This window comes from Spea bombifrons, chromosome 3 (genome assembly GCF_027358695.1).
Source record: "Spea bombifrons isolate aSpeBom1 chromosome 3, aSpeBom1.2.pri, whole genome shotgun sequence".
Taxonomy (NCBI): domain Eukaryota; kingdom Metazoa; phylum Chordata; class Amphibia; order Anura; family Pelobatidae; genus Spea; species Spea bombifrons.
The window spans coordinates 90,043,322-90,057,454 of NC_071089.1; the positions used below are offsets into that span (position 1 = coordinate 90,043,322).

Below are 14,133 nucleotides of genomic sequence, written 5' to 3' on the forward strand. Positions count from 1 at the left end.
CACTTTTATTTAAAACAATAAAAATGCACCAACTCAGACATAATGCCCATCTAATATATCCAAAACCTTGAATTGCAATTGGCTACTTTTCTAATGTAAAAATGGTTATAGCCATTATGTGTTGTGAGTTTAACACGTAAATTATTGCACATTGTTTCCAAAACAGTAAAAAATGCACGTAAAATGCAAGATACTATTTTTGATTAAAATCCAAAATATTACACTGTGAACAAGGCGTTAATCCATGATAAAACAAAATGTCTATTTAGAGAGACAATAATGCCACCTGCAGTCCTCTATGAAAATGGTGGTGACCTCTACCCCAACCTGAATGAAAGCTATAAGGCACTAAGAATAACTTAATTTTCACAGGTTGTCATCCTGATAGGAAGGAGAGGCACATAACATTCATTGGGAAAGATTATTACAAAGAGATGCATTTAAATAAAGAACTCAGGGGAGAAAGGATGAGATGACTCAAATGCATTTTGATAATAAATTCATTAAAATTACATATAACGCAGCCACAATGTAAATTAGTGTCATGAATAAATATTTTCAAGAAGGGGAATCTATTGATTTGCATACCAGCAACGTTATGACCAGGGGACTTTCTGCGCCACGGTTAAACAGCAGATTTTAAGTACCGTATTTGCTCAATTATAAGACAACCCCCCAAAATGTGAATATTAATTTAGGAAAAAAAGAAAATGCCTAAATATATTTTTTCATATTTAATAAAAACTATGATTGAGAAAAAAATATGATATGCCTTTTAACTCCCTATATGCCACTCTGCCTCCAGAAAACCATTGAGCATGACTTTGCCCCAGTGCACAAAGCACGGTCCATAAAGACGTTTGAGCCGGGGAACTCACGTGGCCAGCACATAGACCACATCTTAATCACACTGAACACCTTTTGGATGAACTGGAACATGAATTGTGAGCCAGGCCTTCTCGTCCAACATCAGTGCCTGACCTCACAAATGTTTTTTGGCTGAATAGGCCAAAATTCCCACACACACTGTCCACTCTTATGAGAAGGTGTTCCACAAGATTTTGGAGGCTGTTAAAGCTGCAAAGTGGGGAGCAACTCCACATTAGTGCCCATGGTTTTGAAATGGGATGGTCAGAGCTCCATATACTTTTGGTCAATAGTGTACACTTAACATGGAAATAGGGGTGAGTGTGTGTTAAGAATCAAAACTGCTTATTAACCTAAATAGCTTTGGGGGTATGAAATGCTATCCTAAAAATTACAGCAAATTGATAACTCAGTAGTCTATAACTTGTTTAATTCATTTACTGTTATGGGCACCAGTAAGACTGCCTTTATGAAACATCCTAAAAATTAATTTTTAAAAAGGGTTATTTGAAAACTTTCATTCAACATATCACTGCAACCTACACTCACTTAACACACCCATGAGCTTACTATACCTCAAATGGAAAAACACTCCCCAAATTGTAAGTGAACCTTTTAGGGTACCTTTATGATTCTAGATATAACTCTTCTGCAAATGTTTCAGTACATCTGTTGTAAAAAAATAAATTGTGGTTCTGAGTAATTGGCTGTTGCCCTCAGCAGAGTCTCTGAAGAAAGACTTTGGCTGTCTGATACTGGTAGCAACACCTGCTGATCTTCAGGAGCAATGTGAAGGGTTAGTGGTAAGAACAACTCTGATGGTTTCAGATCAATATTGTCTTGTAACAGGCTTTTTCTTGAAGGATCATCATCAACTGGGGTATCCAAGACTTCTGTCTCCTCTTCTTCTCTAGTTCCTACAATAAATTAGTGTATTCTATTAACTCCTTTACAACCAAAGGGAGACAGCATTTTTATTTTTATTTTTTACGTCTGGAAATTTAAACCATTATAAAAAGGCAATATGAAACACATTATTGGTACAAATGTACATAGATATACATATACACACACACAGTTACACGTGAAAATGTTACACATGAAAACTAATTTTACTTGGTTTATACTACAGAGAGAAAAAAGGCTCACCACAATGCATTTTCAACTTGTGTTTTTTCAAATTTTTCACATCGGTGTATGAATTTCCACATAATTCACAGACAAATGGTCTTTCTCCTGGAAGTAGAGTATTAAGATCAAATCAAAAATAAAAAAATTTCACTTCAATAAGTCATACATTACTTCATGCATTGTATTAACGGACCAGCTGTTCGCTTGCTATCTGAGTGTATGTAGTGAAGCCGCAGTTGCATATACTCTAAATAACCTGTGCTAGTGCTTTGGGGGCAGCCAAAACTCCCCAAGAAAATAACAAACAATGAACGAACTACAGTGATAAGAAAAGATAAGTAAATCCTTTGGAATTACCAGCATTTATGTATAAATTTGTATAAAATATATTACGATCTTCATGTACAACAACAAACAATCTAATCACTTCAGGAAAAGCTAATTGGAGTCAGGAGTTAGCAAACCCGGAGTCTAATCAATGAAATGGGATTGGAGGTTTGCTTTGGAAATACTCAAACAATTTCAGTTTGCTATTCCTAAGAAGCATCTGCTGATGTAAACCATGACCCACAAAAAAAAATCTCAGAAGGCCTACAATCAAGAATTGTTGCTTTCCATGAAGCTGGAAAGGGTTACAAAATAATCACAGAGTTTACATATTCATCAGTCGTCAGTTAGACAAATTGTTTGTAAATGGAGACAATTTAGCACTGTGGCTATTCTCCCTAGAAGTGGGCGCCCAGCCAAGAGTACAATGCTTTGCTGCCAGGGACACCATGCCTTTATGCATTTAGAGTGGCCCAATCAAACCCCAGACTTTAAACCTAAACCTTTAGAGATGCCCAAGACATCCTTCGATTATGGCTGATCTTAAGCAGTTCCGTAAGGAAGAATGGTCTAAAATTCCTCCTGAACGTTCAGCAGATTTGCAGCTGCCGGAACCGCTTGTTTGACGTTAATGCTGCCAAAGGATCTTCAACCAGTTATTAAATCCAAGGGTTTACTTACTTTTTCCACCAGTACTGTGAATGTTTAATGAGGGTCTTCAAAAAAGACACAAAACATTATCATTGTTTGTGTATTATTAGCTTAAGCATGTTGTGTTTATCTATACTTGTGACTTATATGTAGATCAGATCACATTTTATGAAGAATTAATGCAGAAAATCAGGTAATTCCAAAGGGTTCACTAACCTTTTCTTGCTACTGTGTGCTATTTATTCTAAGCATTCTCCACCTAACTTTAACCCCTTAACGCCCAATGACAGCCTGGTCTCCCGTGCAGCGGCAGGGATGTGTCCCTGACGCTGCACGAAGGGCTGGACGTACCGGGACGTCCATAGGGGTTTCTTAGTGGGCGTTTTTTGGAGGTCCCGGTACGTCTATAGGGGAATGAAGGGGTTAAAGATGGCCCTATTAGGACATGGGGGCTGCAGGACCAGATGTCAAAGCTCCAAGTTAAAAAATGCGCACTTCTTAAATGTGGCATTTTACCTCCCAAACAACCCGACAAACCCATGCATGGGGGTATCACTGCACTCGGGAGATGTTGCTGAACACATATTGTAGTCTTGTTTGACAGTGACATACACCAGGATCTGTAAATCTATACCTGAAGTACAATGTTTGTGATAAAAAACCCACAAAAGAAATTACTACCACAAAGTCTGACAAAGGGTGGCAGTAGAATTAGTGCATGGAAAGGGTTAAAATAGCAGCAATTGAAATACCTTGAGGTGTCTGGGTTTCAAAAATATATGGTTTGATGGGATAAATTGCATTGGCCGGCTTTAAAGATACCAGAAATAGCACATGGGGCAGAACGACCAGATTTGGGAAAAAATTGGTCTTGAAATAGCAAAACGCTACTTGTACTTATTGGCCAAAAACTTGCTAAAAAAAGCAAAACAACATAAAAACATTGGGTATTTCTAAACTCAGGACAAATAGTAGTATCTATTTAGCAGGTTTTTTCATTAGCTTTTTTGGATGAGTAAAAGATTTTTCAAATAAGAGGTTTTTTTTAAAATTTTTCATCATATTTTATAATTTTTGAGTAAAAGATTTTTCAAATAAGAGGTTTTTTTTTAATTTTTCATCATATTTTATAATTTTTTTTATAGAAAATTAGATGATCTGATATATGATCTGATATATCTGAAGAAGGCCCTTCTTGTCCTGAAAAAAAAACCCAATATATAACTTGTGTGGGTACACTAAATGAGTGAGGAGAAAATGACATCTTAACATGAGCACTGCAAAAGTATTAAAACAGCCTTGGTGCCAAAGGGTACAAAAAGTTAAAAAATAACAAAACAACAGCCTGGTCCTTAAGGGGTTAAATAAAGAAGCAACTATCGCTACACCTCAGCAGTGTTTCGAAGGATTATACAACAAACAGCTAATGTTAGGCCACGTATTTCTTATGAAGTCCTTTTAGCTTATAGAAACAACATATTTGTTATTGTAATTTTGACCAGCTCTGCAGCTTTTAGGCTAGAGAAAGTTAGAACAGAATGGGGAAAAACGAAATGGGAGAATGTGAGGTACGGATGTGACATCACTCCCCCCCCCAATTGCTTGTCGTTTAGAAACAAATTAATTTTAACCAAAAAAGATGCACAATTTGGTCAACAAATTATGTAGAAAAGCTTCACTTACCTGTATGAGAACGAAAGTGTTTATTCAGTTCTCCAGAAGAAATGAAGCTCTTTCGACAAACCTCACAAATATATGGTTTCTCACCTGAATCAAAAAGATTCCACTCATAATTACATTTACTAAAAGGGCCAACCGATCGGAATTGTATTTAATACTGTGAGTGGAAATCTGCACAGAGAATTGGGGGGGGGGGGTCCCAGATTGAATGCAGGCAAAACTTTGTTTTTTAGCATGTTTTTAATTTCAGGGCTGCTCAAAAGAGGGTACTATTTATTATTATTGATTATTATGGCGTACTATTATTATTATGAACTTGGTAAAAACCACACTGGGATCTCTTAGGATCAGATAATGACTCACATTCTATTAAACCTATAGGGCACTAAGCATAACACGTTGAAGGCACAAAACAATTCCCTGACTAGTTAATAAAGGCTGTAATGGAATACAATTAAAATTGTGTTTGTTCTACTGCATATTCAATAAAGGGTACAAAACAAAATAATTTAGCTGCACAGCATTAATCACCTTATAGCTCAATGAGCTATAGCTCATTTCTTTGCTTATATATTTAACCCTTTAGGATGAAGTGTCAGCATTTCTCATCTAGGGTACCCACCCACACTATATGTTGCTTTTTTGTCAGGACAAGTAGGTATTTCTTTGAAAACCATGCTCACAATATATAGAAGTTGTCAAAGAGCAGATAAATGGTTGATGTCTTTCACACATTTCTCTTACCAACTATGAGATAAAACACATACTCCGTGTTAAACAGAAATACATAATTTGCATGAAAAATATTCTTCTACGTGGAGGGGTACAGGGTTTTTAATTGTTTTTTTACACCGTGACTAGCAACCCCTTTGGCTATTTGTGGACCTCAAGGATCTCTCTCCTAACTAGAGGGAACCCCTGATGTTCTTCATAAGATCACGTCCCATGTCCCATGTTTTTTTTTTTGTTTTTTGTTTTTTTTTACTTTCTCTGACTCTCCAACTCACGCGTCAGAGTGAGACAGGCAGAGAACATGATACAGGCACCAACTATTCTTCCTGAATCATCACATGTATCATGACAATCCTTTTTTCCCCCAAAAATGGCAAACATTTTGCCCTACCTTCAGTACTCAAGCCAGTCATTGTTAAGGTGTTTAGAGTCCCCAAATATGTATTGCACTGAACACTTTATTCAGCGTTACATATGAATGGTTTAAAAGTTTGAGGAAAACATGTACTTTATCATACCTGAATGCTTCCTTGCATGGGTTATAAGAGAACTTGATACAGCAAATGCTTTCCCACATGTGTCACAAACGTACGGCTTCTCTCCGGTATGTCGACGTACATGGTAAGTGAGGGTGCTGGCCTGTGCAAATCTCTGGCCGCATCTATCACAGACATATGGCTTTTCTCCGCTGTGTTTTCTAGAGAGAAACAAGGAGATGGTTGAGATATAAACAAAACAAAAAAACAATCAATGGTTCTGTTGGGTAAGTAGTTAGGCAGAGCATCATGGGTGCTGCAGTTCACACCAGGAGAGAGCAAATCATTATACACGTTCTAAACCAAGGGTTCCCAACCAAGTCTTCAAGGCACATCAATGGTTCAGGTTTTTTTTTGTTTTTTTTTTTTTAAAGAAGTTTTATCTCCATATAGAAACAGAATGTGGTATTTACTAAATACTGTCCTGTTAGCGTGCCTGCACGACTGGGTTGGGCACCATTGGTCAAAATGTCATAAAAGCTGTATTCACTAAACCATGAGTTGGTAGCAAGCTGAACATTTAAATTCATCATCCTACATGAAGAGCCAACAACGTTTTATTTTTGTTTTTTTAGGCCCAAGATGACCCTGTATAATACATAGTTAACACAGCTCAGCAGGAGTGTAACTTCCAACATACAATCTAACACACATGTAAACATACACAAATTACACACATTTACTCATACTCACTAACACACATACATTCTAACAAACACTCCATCTCACCCCACTTACACATCCATGCTCACATACACACACAATTACACATCCATGCTCTCACACACACACACACACAATTACACATCCATGCTCACATACAAACACACTTACACATCCATGCTCACATACACACACACTTACACATCCATGCTCTCACACACACTTACACATCCATGTAACATGACCCCCATACGTTCCTGTCTCGCAACTTGGACTGAGCCGGAAGTGGTCGTAGGAGTAGCCCCTGGCCCCCTAGAGGAACAGGCCGTTGTGACCGCTGCGACCCCTGTAGTTACTGCAGTTCAGCCCATCGTTAAAGGGAGCTAAATTTTAGTTGACCCTTTATAATGCATAGTTACGTTATTCATGCAATAGCCAAATCACTAAATGAACGTTGCAGTTTGTTATTGCTCTTTGGAATATTTTGCTTACCTTACATGAATCTTTAAGTTGCTCGATGTTGCAAACTGCAGATTGCACACATCACATTTAAATGGTTTCTCTTCTCCATGATGCATACGGCTGTGAAAAACCAACTGGCATTTTTGAGCAAAGCTTTTATCGCAGAGATTGCACTGATATGGCTTTTCTCCTGAAAATTGAATACAGCCGGTTTGAAATTGATTAATTGGTTACCACACAAAGCATAAATATAGGTAATGTACTTGCAAGACGCTCGCAATTAATGGTTTAAATGGGTAGTATATCATTTTATCCCTATAGGTTTATGTGGATTTAACCAATTCATTTCATTAGTTACCACAAAGATCCCACAGCATGGAAAACAAGAAGTGCAGATGTCTATTATCATCAACATTTTTCTGTAACAAAATACCGTGAAACCAAGTGCAAACAGGTTGTTCACTCAATCTCAGTGCTGTTCTAATGTAACCACACAAATGCTGCCTCGCATCCACAAAACTGGCATCTGACATCTGACTCTCCTCAGTTTTTTCCCCCAGGGCTGTCATCAGGAATTTGTGGACCCACCATCTGCGTTGTAAGGTGATCTTTGAGATCACTTCTGTTTCCCAGTCCTCTATTTGAATTTTCCTGCCCCCCCGTCTATAACTATCTGCACCTCCTCTCTTCAGTGTCCACCTTTCTCCCCACCACAGTGTCCATACCTGTCAGCCTTCTTTCTCCTCTCAGTATATATACCCCCTCCCCCCAGTGTCCATAGCCCTCTGCCTCTAGCGTCAGTGTTATACCCATCTGCCCTCTAGCGTCAACCCACATTTGCTAAAATCCATCCTGTGGCCATTCCTCCCTATCATCTGTCTACACATACCTTTCATGCTTTTCACAGGCCTGGTATGTAGTGCAGGGCCCATAAGGTAATGCGTCTGATGTCAGCGTGGGGCTGTGAAGACCCTGTGCTGCCATCTAACGCGTTACCTCCGTCTTCCTAACTACCAGCATGGCTATACATATAGACAAGCAAAAATGTAGGCACAAAGGAGTCAGTGGGCTACATGAGGTGTCAGGGTCCCCCTGGAGGCTCTCCCTTTTCAATTGTATCAGCTGTATCCCCGATAGTTAACCACAACATGCACAGACTGAATGCATAAAGTGATGCTATAGATTAAGTCACTTAACGAAATGGTCAGCGCAATTATCTCCAAAACAGCTGTTGAGTGCTCCATGGAGCTTAGATAAGACTGACATGGTTTCTTACCTGTGTGAGTCCGAACGTGTGTTTTCAGCTGGTTACACTGAGTAAATGCTTTCCCACACAGATGGCACACATAAGGCTTGACACCTTTATGGATGCGCATGTGTCGCCTTAGGCTGCTGGCTTCGGAGAACACCTTACCACAGGTATTGCACACTGGCTTATTCTTGCAGAACTTTTCATGCAAGTCTTTCTCGGATCTCTCCATCTTGCACATGTTTCTGGGGCTTGTAATATTAGCCATGTGGTGTTCTTTCAAAGCACAGTCCTGATACGACCTTAACTTCTTCACATGCAAGGTTTGTACAGTAACATCTTGCGGTGCGTACATTTCACAGTCTAGAGTCGATGTCAACTCTAGCAAGCAGCTACCTTTGTCCTGAGTACCTTGCTCTGCTATTCCCTCGTCAGGCATACTAATATCCAAGTCAAGATCAGATGGCACAACTGGAATGGGAGCCAGATGCGGGAGTGACTTTTTCTGAACTTTGTGATAATTAGATACAGTCCTTTTCCATCTTTTGCTTCTATTTGTCTTTTTTCTTGTAACTACCTTCTTGCATTCCAGCTGTGCACATGAACGTTCTGTTTTATCAATATAACTTTCATCTACACAGTGTATCAGGGATGACTGTCGACTGGTGTTCCGGTCAAGATCTATAACAACAGGCTTGACTCTGGCCTCAGATTCAATTTTGATTTTGCATGAAGAGACGACCTCCTCCACTTTGAGATGTTCAGCAGCCTGACAGATTTCCTCTACCTTGCAACTGCAGACAGAAACAAATAAAAAAAAATGGCATCCAAACTTATATCATCCCCTTAAAGGGCAGTCGTGGTATTTCTCCCCAGGAACCAATGAGGCAAACAATTTGTTTCACTGATTGAACCTAGCTTTCTACCTAGACTTGATAGCTTGCTAGACTGGCAAATGCGTTATCACTGAGAGGTAAGGGAGCCTCAGAGTGTTTTACATCCAGACATTCTGGAAGGCGAGGAGGCACTGGAGAGATTTCAATCTTTTCATATTAGAAAAAGTCAAGTAAACATAGACCTGTGCCTATAAAATTGCAACTATATTCCCTTCTATTAAAAAACTATAGCACAGATCAGTACGGCAAAATCAAAAGTATGTTTGGGTACTGTATTTACTCTACGACTGAACTTATTGTACCTCCGAGAAGTAAATAAAAATCTAAATGCACATATATATTATTACAATGAATGTTTCCGCTTTATAATATTTTATTAAAAGGGTTGACACATAAGTAAAACCTCATGTTTCTAAATGGAGGAATGGGGCAATTTTAACCCCTTAAGGACAATGGGCGGTCCCTAAACCCATTGAAAACAATGCATTTTGAGCCCGTACATGTACGGGCTTTGTCATTAAGGGGTTAATTGGATTTTCATTTGAAAATTCTCAAAAATGCCAGGAGCCAGTAGTAACGTATTTAAATAGATAACCTTATCAATTAAGAATATACCAAAACCCTACATAAAATAAAAATGTCATTATATCTGTACATCCATGAAGTATGTACACATGCATTGTAAAAGATAATTTCTTTCTATACCATGCAGAGACAAAGACTGGGGGGTTGAACACTGTTAAATGTATAGTGTAATACAATAACACCTATTACATATAGGTGTGTATATATATATATATATATACACACACGCACACTTTACCTATCAAAATGTAAGTTTCCGCTGTAGATAAAGTCCAGGAGTATTTCAAACCCAGACACTGTCACTTGGTTCTGATCCAGGACAACATTATCCAAAGTATCCTTGAAGAGGACTCTGAAATATTCACTAAAGGAAGCCAGCACATTTCTGTGAGCTTTAAACTGAAATTCGCCAATAAAAACTGTGCAGTCACAAAGAAATCCAGCCTCTCGCTGCTTGTTTAACTTCTCTAATAGCTGTCTACAATGATCGAGACGTGCCATGATGGCAGCAACTGCAAATCCATGCCTAGAAGAAAAAACAGACAGAGTTGTGATATCCACAGGAAAGCAACAGAGTCTTTCGTATTCTGATATGCTGGCGAATCAAGTGTGTTAGAATCACACTAACTAGTAATTACGCTATGGTGCGCAATATGAAAATGGTTCTTATCTGCTATTAATTTCTATGTATACATGTATATAGATATATATATAGGTATATATGAAACAAAATGCATGTTGTAGGATCTCTCTCCTTTCTATCACCTGATCAGTTTTTGTGTCAATTCAGTTGAAATAAGCGAACCTTATTTTTTGTCTCTCTTTGTGTTATTTAGTCTGCATATGTTATCCAGTACTACTTTGAGCTGCCTGCACTGAATCACTGACGCTATACATCCATATTGACGACTATGAAAGCATTCTGTAAAAAGGACGTTGGTTACTTGCACACACAGCTCTATATTGCTGTAGAAAAACAAATAATGGCGTTGTCTTATTATTGTACATCACCATGGTTAATGGCAAACATACTGAAATCAAACATGTTGATTTGTTTGTTTTTTTTGGGGGGTATATGTCTTTTTTTTTATATAAGTCAATTCTCTTTATTGAAAAATAAAAATCGTAAACGCAGATGTACAATGCAAGTGTGACAGCGTAACATCGTTACAGTAGAACAGCGGCATCAAGGCGCTATCATACATAGTACAGAGTGTAATGTATTTTTTTTTAACCATATTCATATATGTAAAACATTTTAAGGTTTATTAAATGTGTTTTTTACCCATGACGTCTATCACTGGTCCTGTAGGGCGTGAAGTCAGGAAGAGCACTCCTACTGAAATCAATGGGAGCACTTTCCTCACAGGGGGGTCTCATTGGATCCTCCATGCCCATGACCGGCAGGTACTAAACCCAGTGTCCGGTACACATCTTCTGCACGGCCAACAGCTGGGGGCTGCAGAATTCATCAATGCATTTTCAAGGGGAAACCACATAAGCTTAAAGTGACTTCTCAGGTTCCATATGCATTAAAGTGAATATGATGGCTGCAATGTCTCTTTAAGGGTCTTTAAAGGAACGGTTTGCCTTACTTTCTTCCTCATCCTTTAATCAAGTACATTTCTGTCACATTCATATTTTGGGCCGGGAAAGCATAATTGTCATGTGACAGTCAGTCTCCGGTAATAAAAACCATTGAATACCATTCCCATATTTAGAAGTGTTGTATTATCCACACACAACTGCATGTGCCACCAATGGCCGCCCTGCAGGATTCACCTGGCATGAATGTAAATGCCATGTACTCATAACATACGCACAAGCAGCATTAGTATGCATGCAGGCATGTCAGTATACATAGCTGAGTGCCGGCTCATTGGGTAGCGAGCCGCGGTGTGTGTGGTAAATATAATAAGCCAGTGACGATGTTTGCGCCCTTCTTCAAATGTGCTTCGATTATTCCGAACAGTTCAAGACAAATACAACGAAACACGCTGAGTTCTATGAGTAACCCGGTAGAACGATGTCCACACTCCAGGGGAGGGCGTCTTGGCGTGCACACACCATCTTTCCACTCACCTCTTTAGTCAGCCATTGAATCAATGCGTCAGACGTAAAGTACGCCTGCACTCGCGCTGCGTGACGTCACCGCAGCTCGTTAACGCTTTCCGTGCCACAGGGGACTGCGCCACCTTCACCGTTAACTACGTTATGCGCTTTTGAAGCAGTGTGGCTGCAACTGGAATCCCGATTACAGCTATACGTGTAGCAAGTCCTTTATGTTAATAAACTGTATCATGTTGTATTAGTGAGCAGCGTAAGGTCAATATTTAGCTTTCGTAAGTACCAACTGAGGTAAGCGGACACTCATATACGATGTACACTCTATTTTTTGTTTAAAAAAAATAGAGGAAAAGTGTTTCCGCCCGGTTTCGAACCGGGGACCTTTCGCGTGTTAGGCGAACGTGATAACCACTACACTACGGAAACGGCGATGAATACTTTAAAGAATATTCGGATTACCACTGATTGTGTCAACAAAACCTACTAACCAGACCGGTAACTATACTGAAAACAATTAAAGCCTCCCCATTTAGCACTTTTAGGAGCATATCATGCAAACATAAGAGCACTCAAATGAGTCAATCCTGTTTTCTTTTTGCCTAGTTCTGCATGGAAATCAAATAACATTTCTGATACAAAGTAGTGGGATTTGTTTTTTAGATTTTTTTATAGATTTATCCATAACAAATTAACACGTAAGTAGATATGTAGACCGCACATTAGTTAACTTTTCACCAAACTGCAGATTTGACAAAAAGATTTGTGACATGTGCTATTATTGCATCACCATCATTCCATACTCACAAAAACCCAGCAATGATAGCACCTTTGGACAAACCTACTGGCCCCTATTGTTAGATGCCATCAGTTTACAGCAAGGAAGATGGAGGAGTATGCCCCTGCAGTTATTCTAGACAATGGCTCTGGCCTTATTAAAATAGGATTTTCAGGAGAAAAAGAACCGCGGTTTGTTTATACAAACATCATAGGCAGACCAAAAGCCAAGCCTGTCATGATTGGAGCTGGGCAAAAGGACTTCTATGTTGGAGAGGAAGCTCAAGCAAGAAGGGGTATTCTGTCCATTAGCTACCCAGTGGAACACGGCGTGGTGACATCTTGGGAAGACATGGAACTGATCTGGAAGTACGTTTATTATCATGATTTAAAGATTAACTCATGCGAGCGGCCTGTTCTTGTTACAGAGCCACCTCTCAACCCACTTTCCAACAGAGAAAAGACGGTTGAAATATTTTTAGAGGAACTCAGTGCACCGGCAATTTATGTTGCAATCCAAGCAGCGCTGGCACTGTATTGCTGCGGTAGAATAACTGGGTGTGTGGTGGACATCGGCGACGGTGTCACACACACCGTTCCCATCTATCAAGGCTATTGCCTTCCCCACGCAGTGCTAAGACTCGACCTAGCAGGAAGAGACCTAACAGATTACTTGATGAGGATTTTAAACGAAAGTGGCATTTCTTTGATTAGCACAGCAGAAAGAGAAATTGTCAAAGAAATCAAAGAAAAGCTCTGCTATGTCGCGTTTGACATAGACTTGGAAATGTCAAAGAGAGTTGAAGAAGTGGAAAAAGAATACACACTTCCAGATGGAAAAGTTGTCACCGTTCATAATCAGAGGTACAGATGCCCAGAAACATTATTTAAACCAGCTAACATTGGCATGGAAGCAAGTGGTATCCATAAACTGTGCTTTAACACCATAATGAAGTGTGACGTTGATCTCAGGAATTCCCTTTACTGCAACGTGATGCTGTCAGGAGGATCCAGTCTATTTTCAGGAATAGGTGAACGTATGGCCAAGGAATTGATAAATCTTGTTCCGGAAGACTCTGAAGTGAAAGTCTTTACTCCACCTGAAAGAATGCTCTCAGCATGGATGGGAGGCTCCATACTATCCTCTCTCCCTGGCTTTCAGCAATTGTGGATCACGCAAGAGGAGTTCAAAGAAGTAGGGCCAAATATTGTCCACCGAAAATGCTTCTAAGGGGATGGCCTAACCCGGCAAACCAGGCACTAGGCGAATAAACGATGCATTAACACACTGCAAAAAGCTTGTCTTCATTAATGCAAGTATTCTTTGGACCGGGGTTGAGGTCAAGAGCAGAAAATATTATATTATTTTACTTTTGGTATCACTCATAAACATAGATCACAAATTATGAAGAAAATGTTGGTCTTCTGCTGAAACAAGTTCTATTATGCAGATGTTTACGTGTTGGGACTAGGTATAGCATAATTTCCAGTTTTATAACAGTAAATTTCACAT

General features: G+C 39.2%; 2 protein-coding genes and 1 non-coding gene across 4 annotated transcripts; 1 reads left to right on the forward strand and 2 right to left on the reverse strand.

Annotated features, from left to right (window-relative positions):
- Positions 1 to 1,201: 1,201 nt before the first annotated feature.
- Positions 1,202 to 11,914, reverse strand: MYNN (myoneurin). 2 transcript variants are annotated; one of them, XM_053460895.1, is made up of 8 exons: positions 11,862 to 11,914; positions 10,018 to 10,305; positions 8,326 to 9,092; positions 7,080 to 7,239; positions 5,907 to 6,085; positions 4,660 to 4,743; positions 2,017 to 2,103; positions 1,202 to 1,784 (listed from the first exon to the last, which is right to left on the reverse strand). In XM_053460895.1, the coding sequence occupies exons 2-8, from the start codon at positions 10,278 to 10,280 to the stop codon at positions 1,528 to 1,530; spliced, it is 1,797 nt and encodes a 598-aa protein (XP_053316870.1). In that variant the 5' UTR covers positions 10,281 to 10,305; positions 11,862 to 11,914; the 3' UTR covers positions 1,202 to 1,527. The 2 variants fall into 2 exon arrangements, with proteins under 2 accessions (XP_053316870.1, XP_053316871.1); XM_053460896.1 differs by lacking the exon at positions 4,660 to 4,743.
- Positions 11,915 to 12,199: 285 nt separating this feature from the next.
- TRNAV-AAC (transfer RNA valine (anticodon AAC)) lies at positions 12,200 to 12,272 on the reverse strand. Its single transcript has one exon. It is a non-coding gene; the product is annotated as a tRNA-Val (tRNA).
- Positions 12,273 to 12,729: 457 nt separating this feature from the next.
- Positions 12,730 to 13,851, forward strand: ACTRT3 (actin related protein T3). The gene has a single exon (XM_053459775.1). It carries the CDS (start codon positions 12,730 to 12,732, stop codon positions 13,849 to 13,851), a length of 1,122 nt encoding a protein of 373 aa, XP_053315750.1.
- Positions 13,852 to 14,133: the final 282 nt, after the last annotated feature.

Bases quoted from the DNA above. Each gene is read 5' to 3' on its own strand.
- ACTRT3 (XM_053459775.1), top strand. From the start codon at position 12,730: ATGGAGGAGTATGCCCCTGCAGTTATTCTAGACAATGGCTCTGGCCTT.
- MYNN (XM_053460895.1), bottom strand. From the start codon at position 10,280: ATGGCACGTCTCGATCATTGTAGACAGCTATTAGAGAAGTTAAACAAG. The intron at 7,240-8,325 runs GTAAGAAACCAT...TTCAATTTTCAG, and splicing joins ACACGTTCGGACTCACACAG to GAGAAAAGCCATATCAGTGC. The intron at 2,104-4,659 runs GTAAGTGAAGCT...CTCTACTTCCAG, and splicing joins ACACTTTCGTTCTCATACAG to GAGAAAGACCATTTGTCTGT.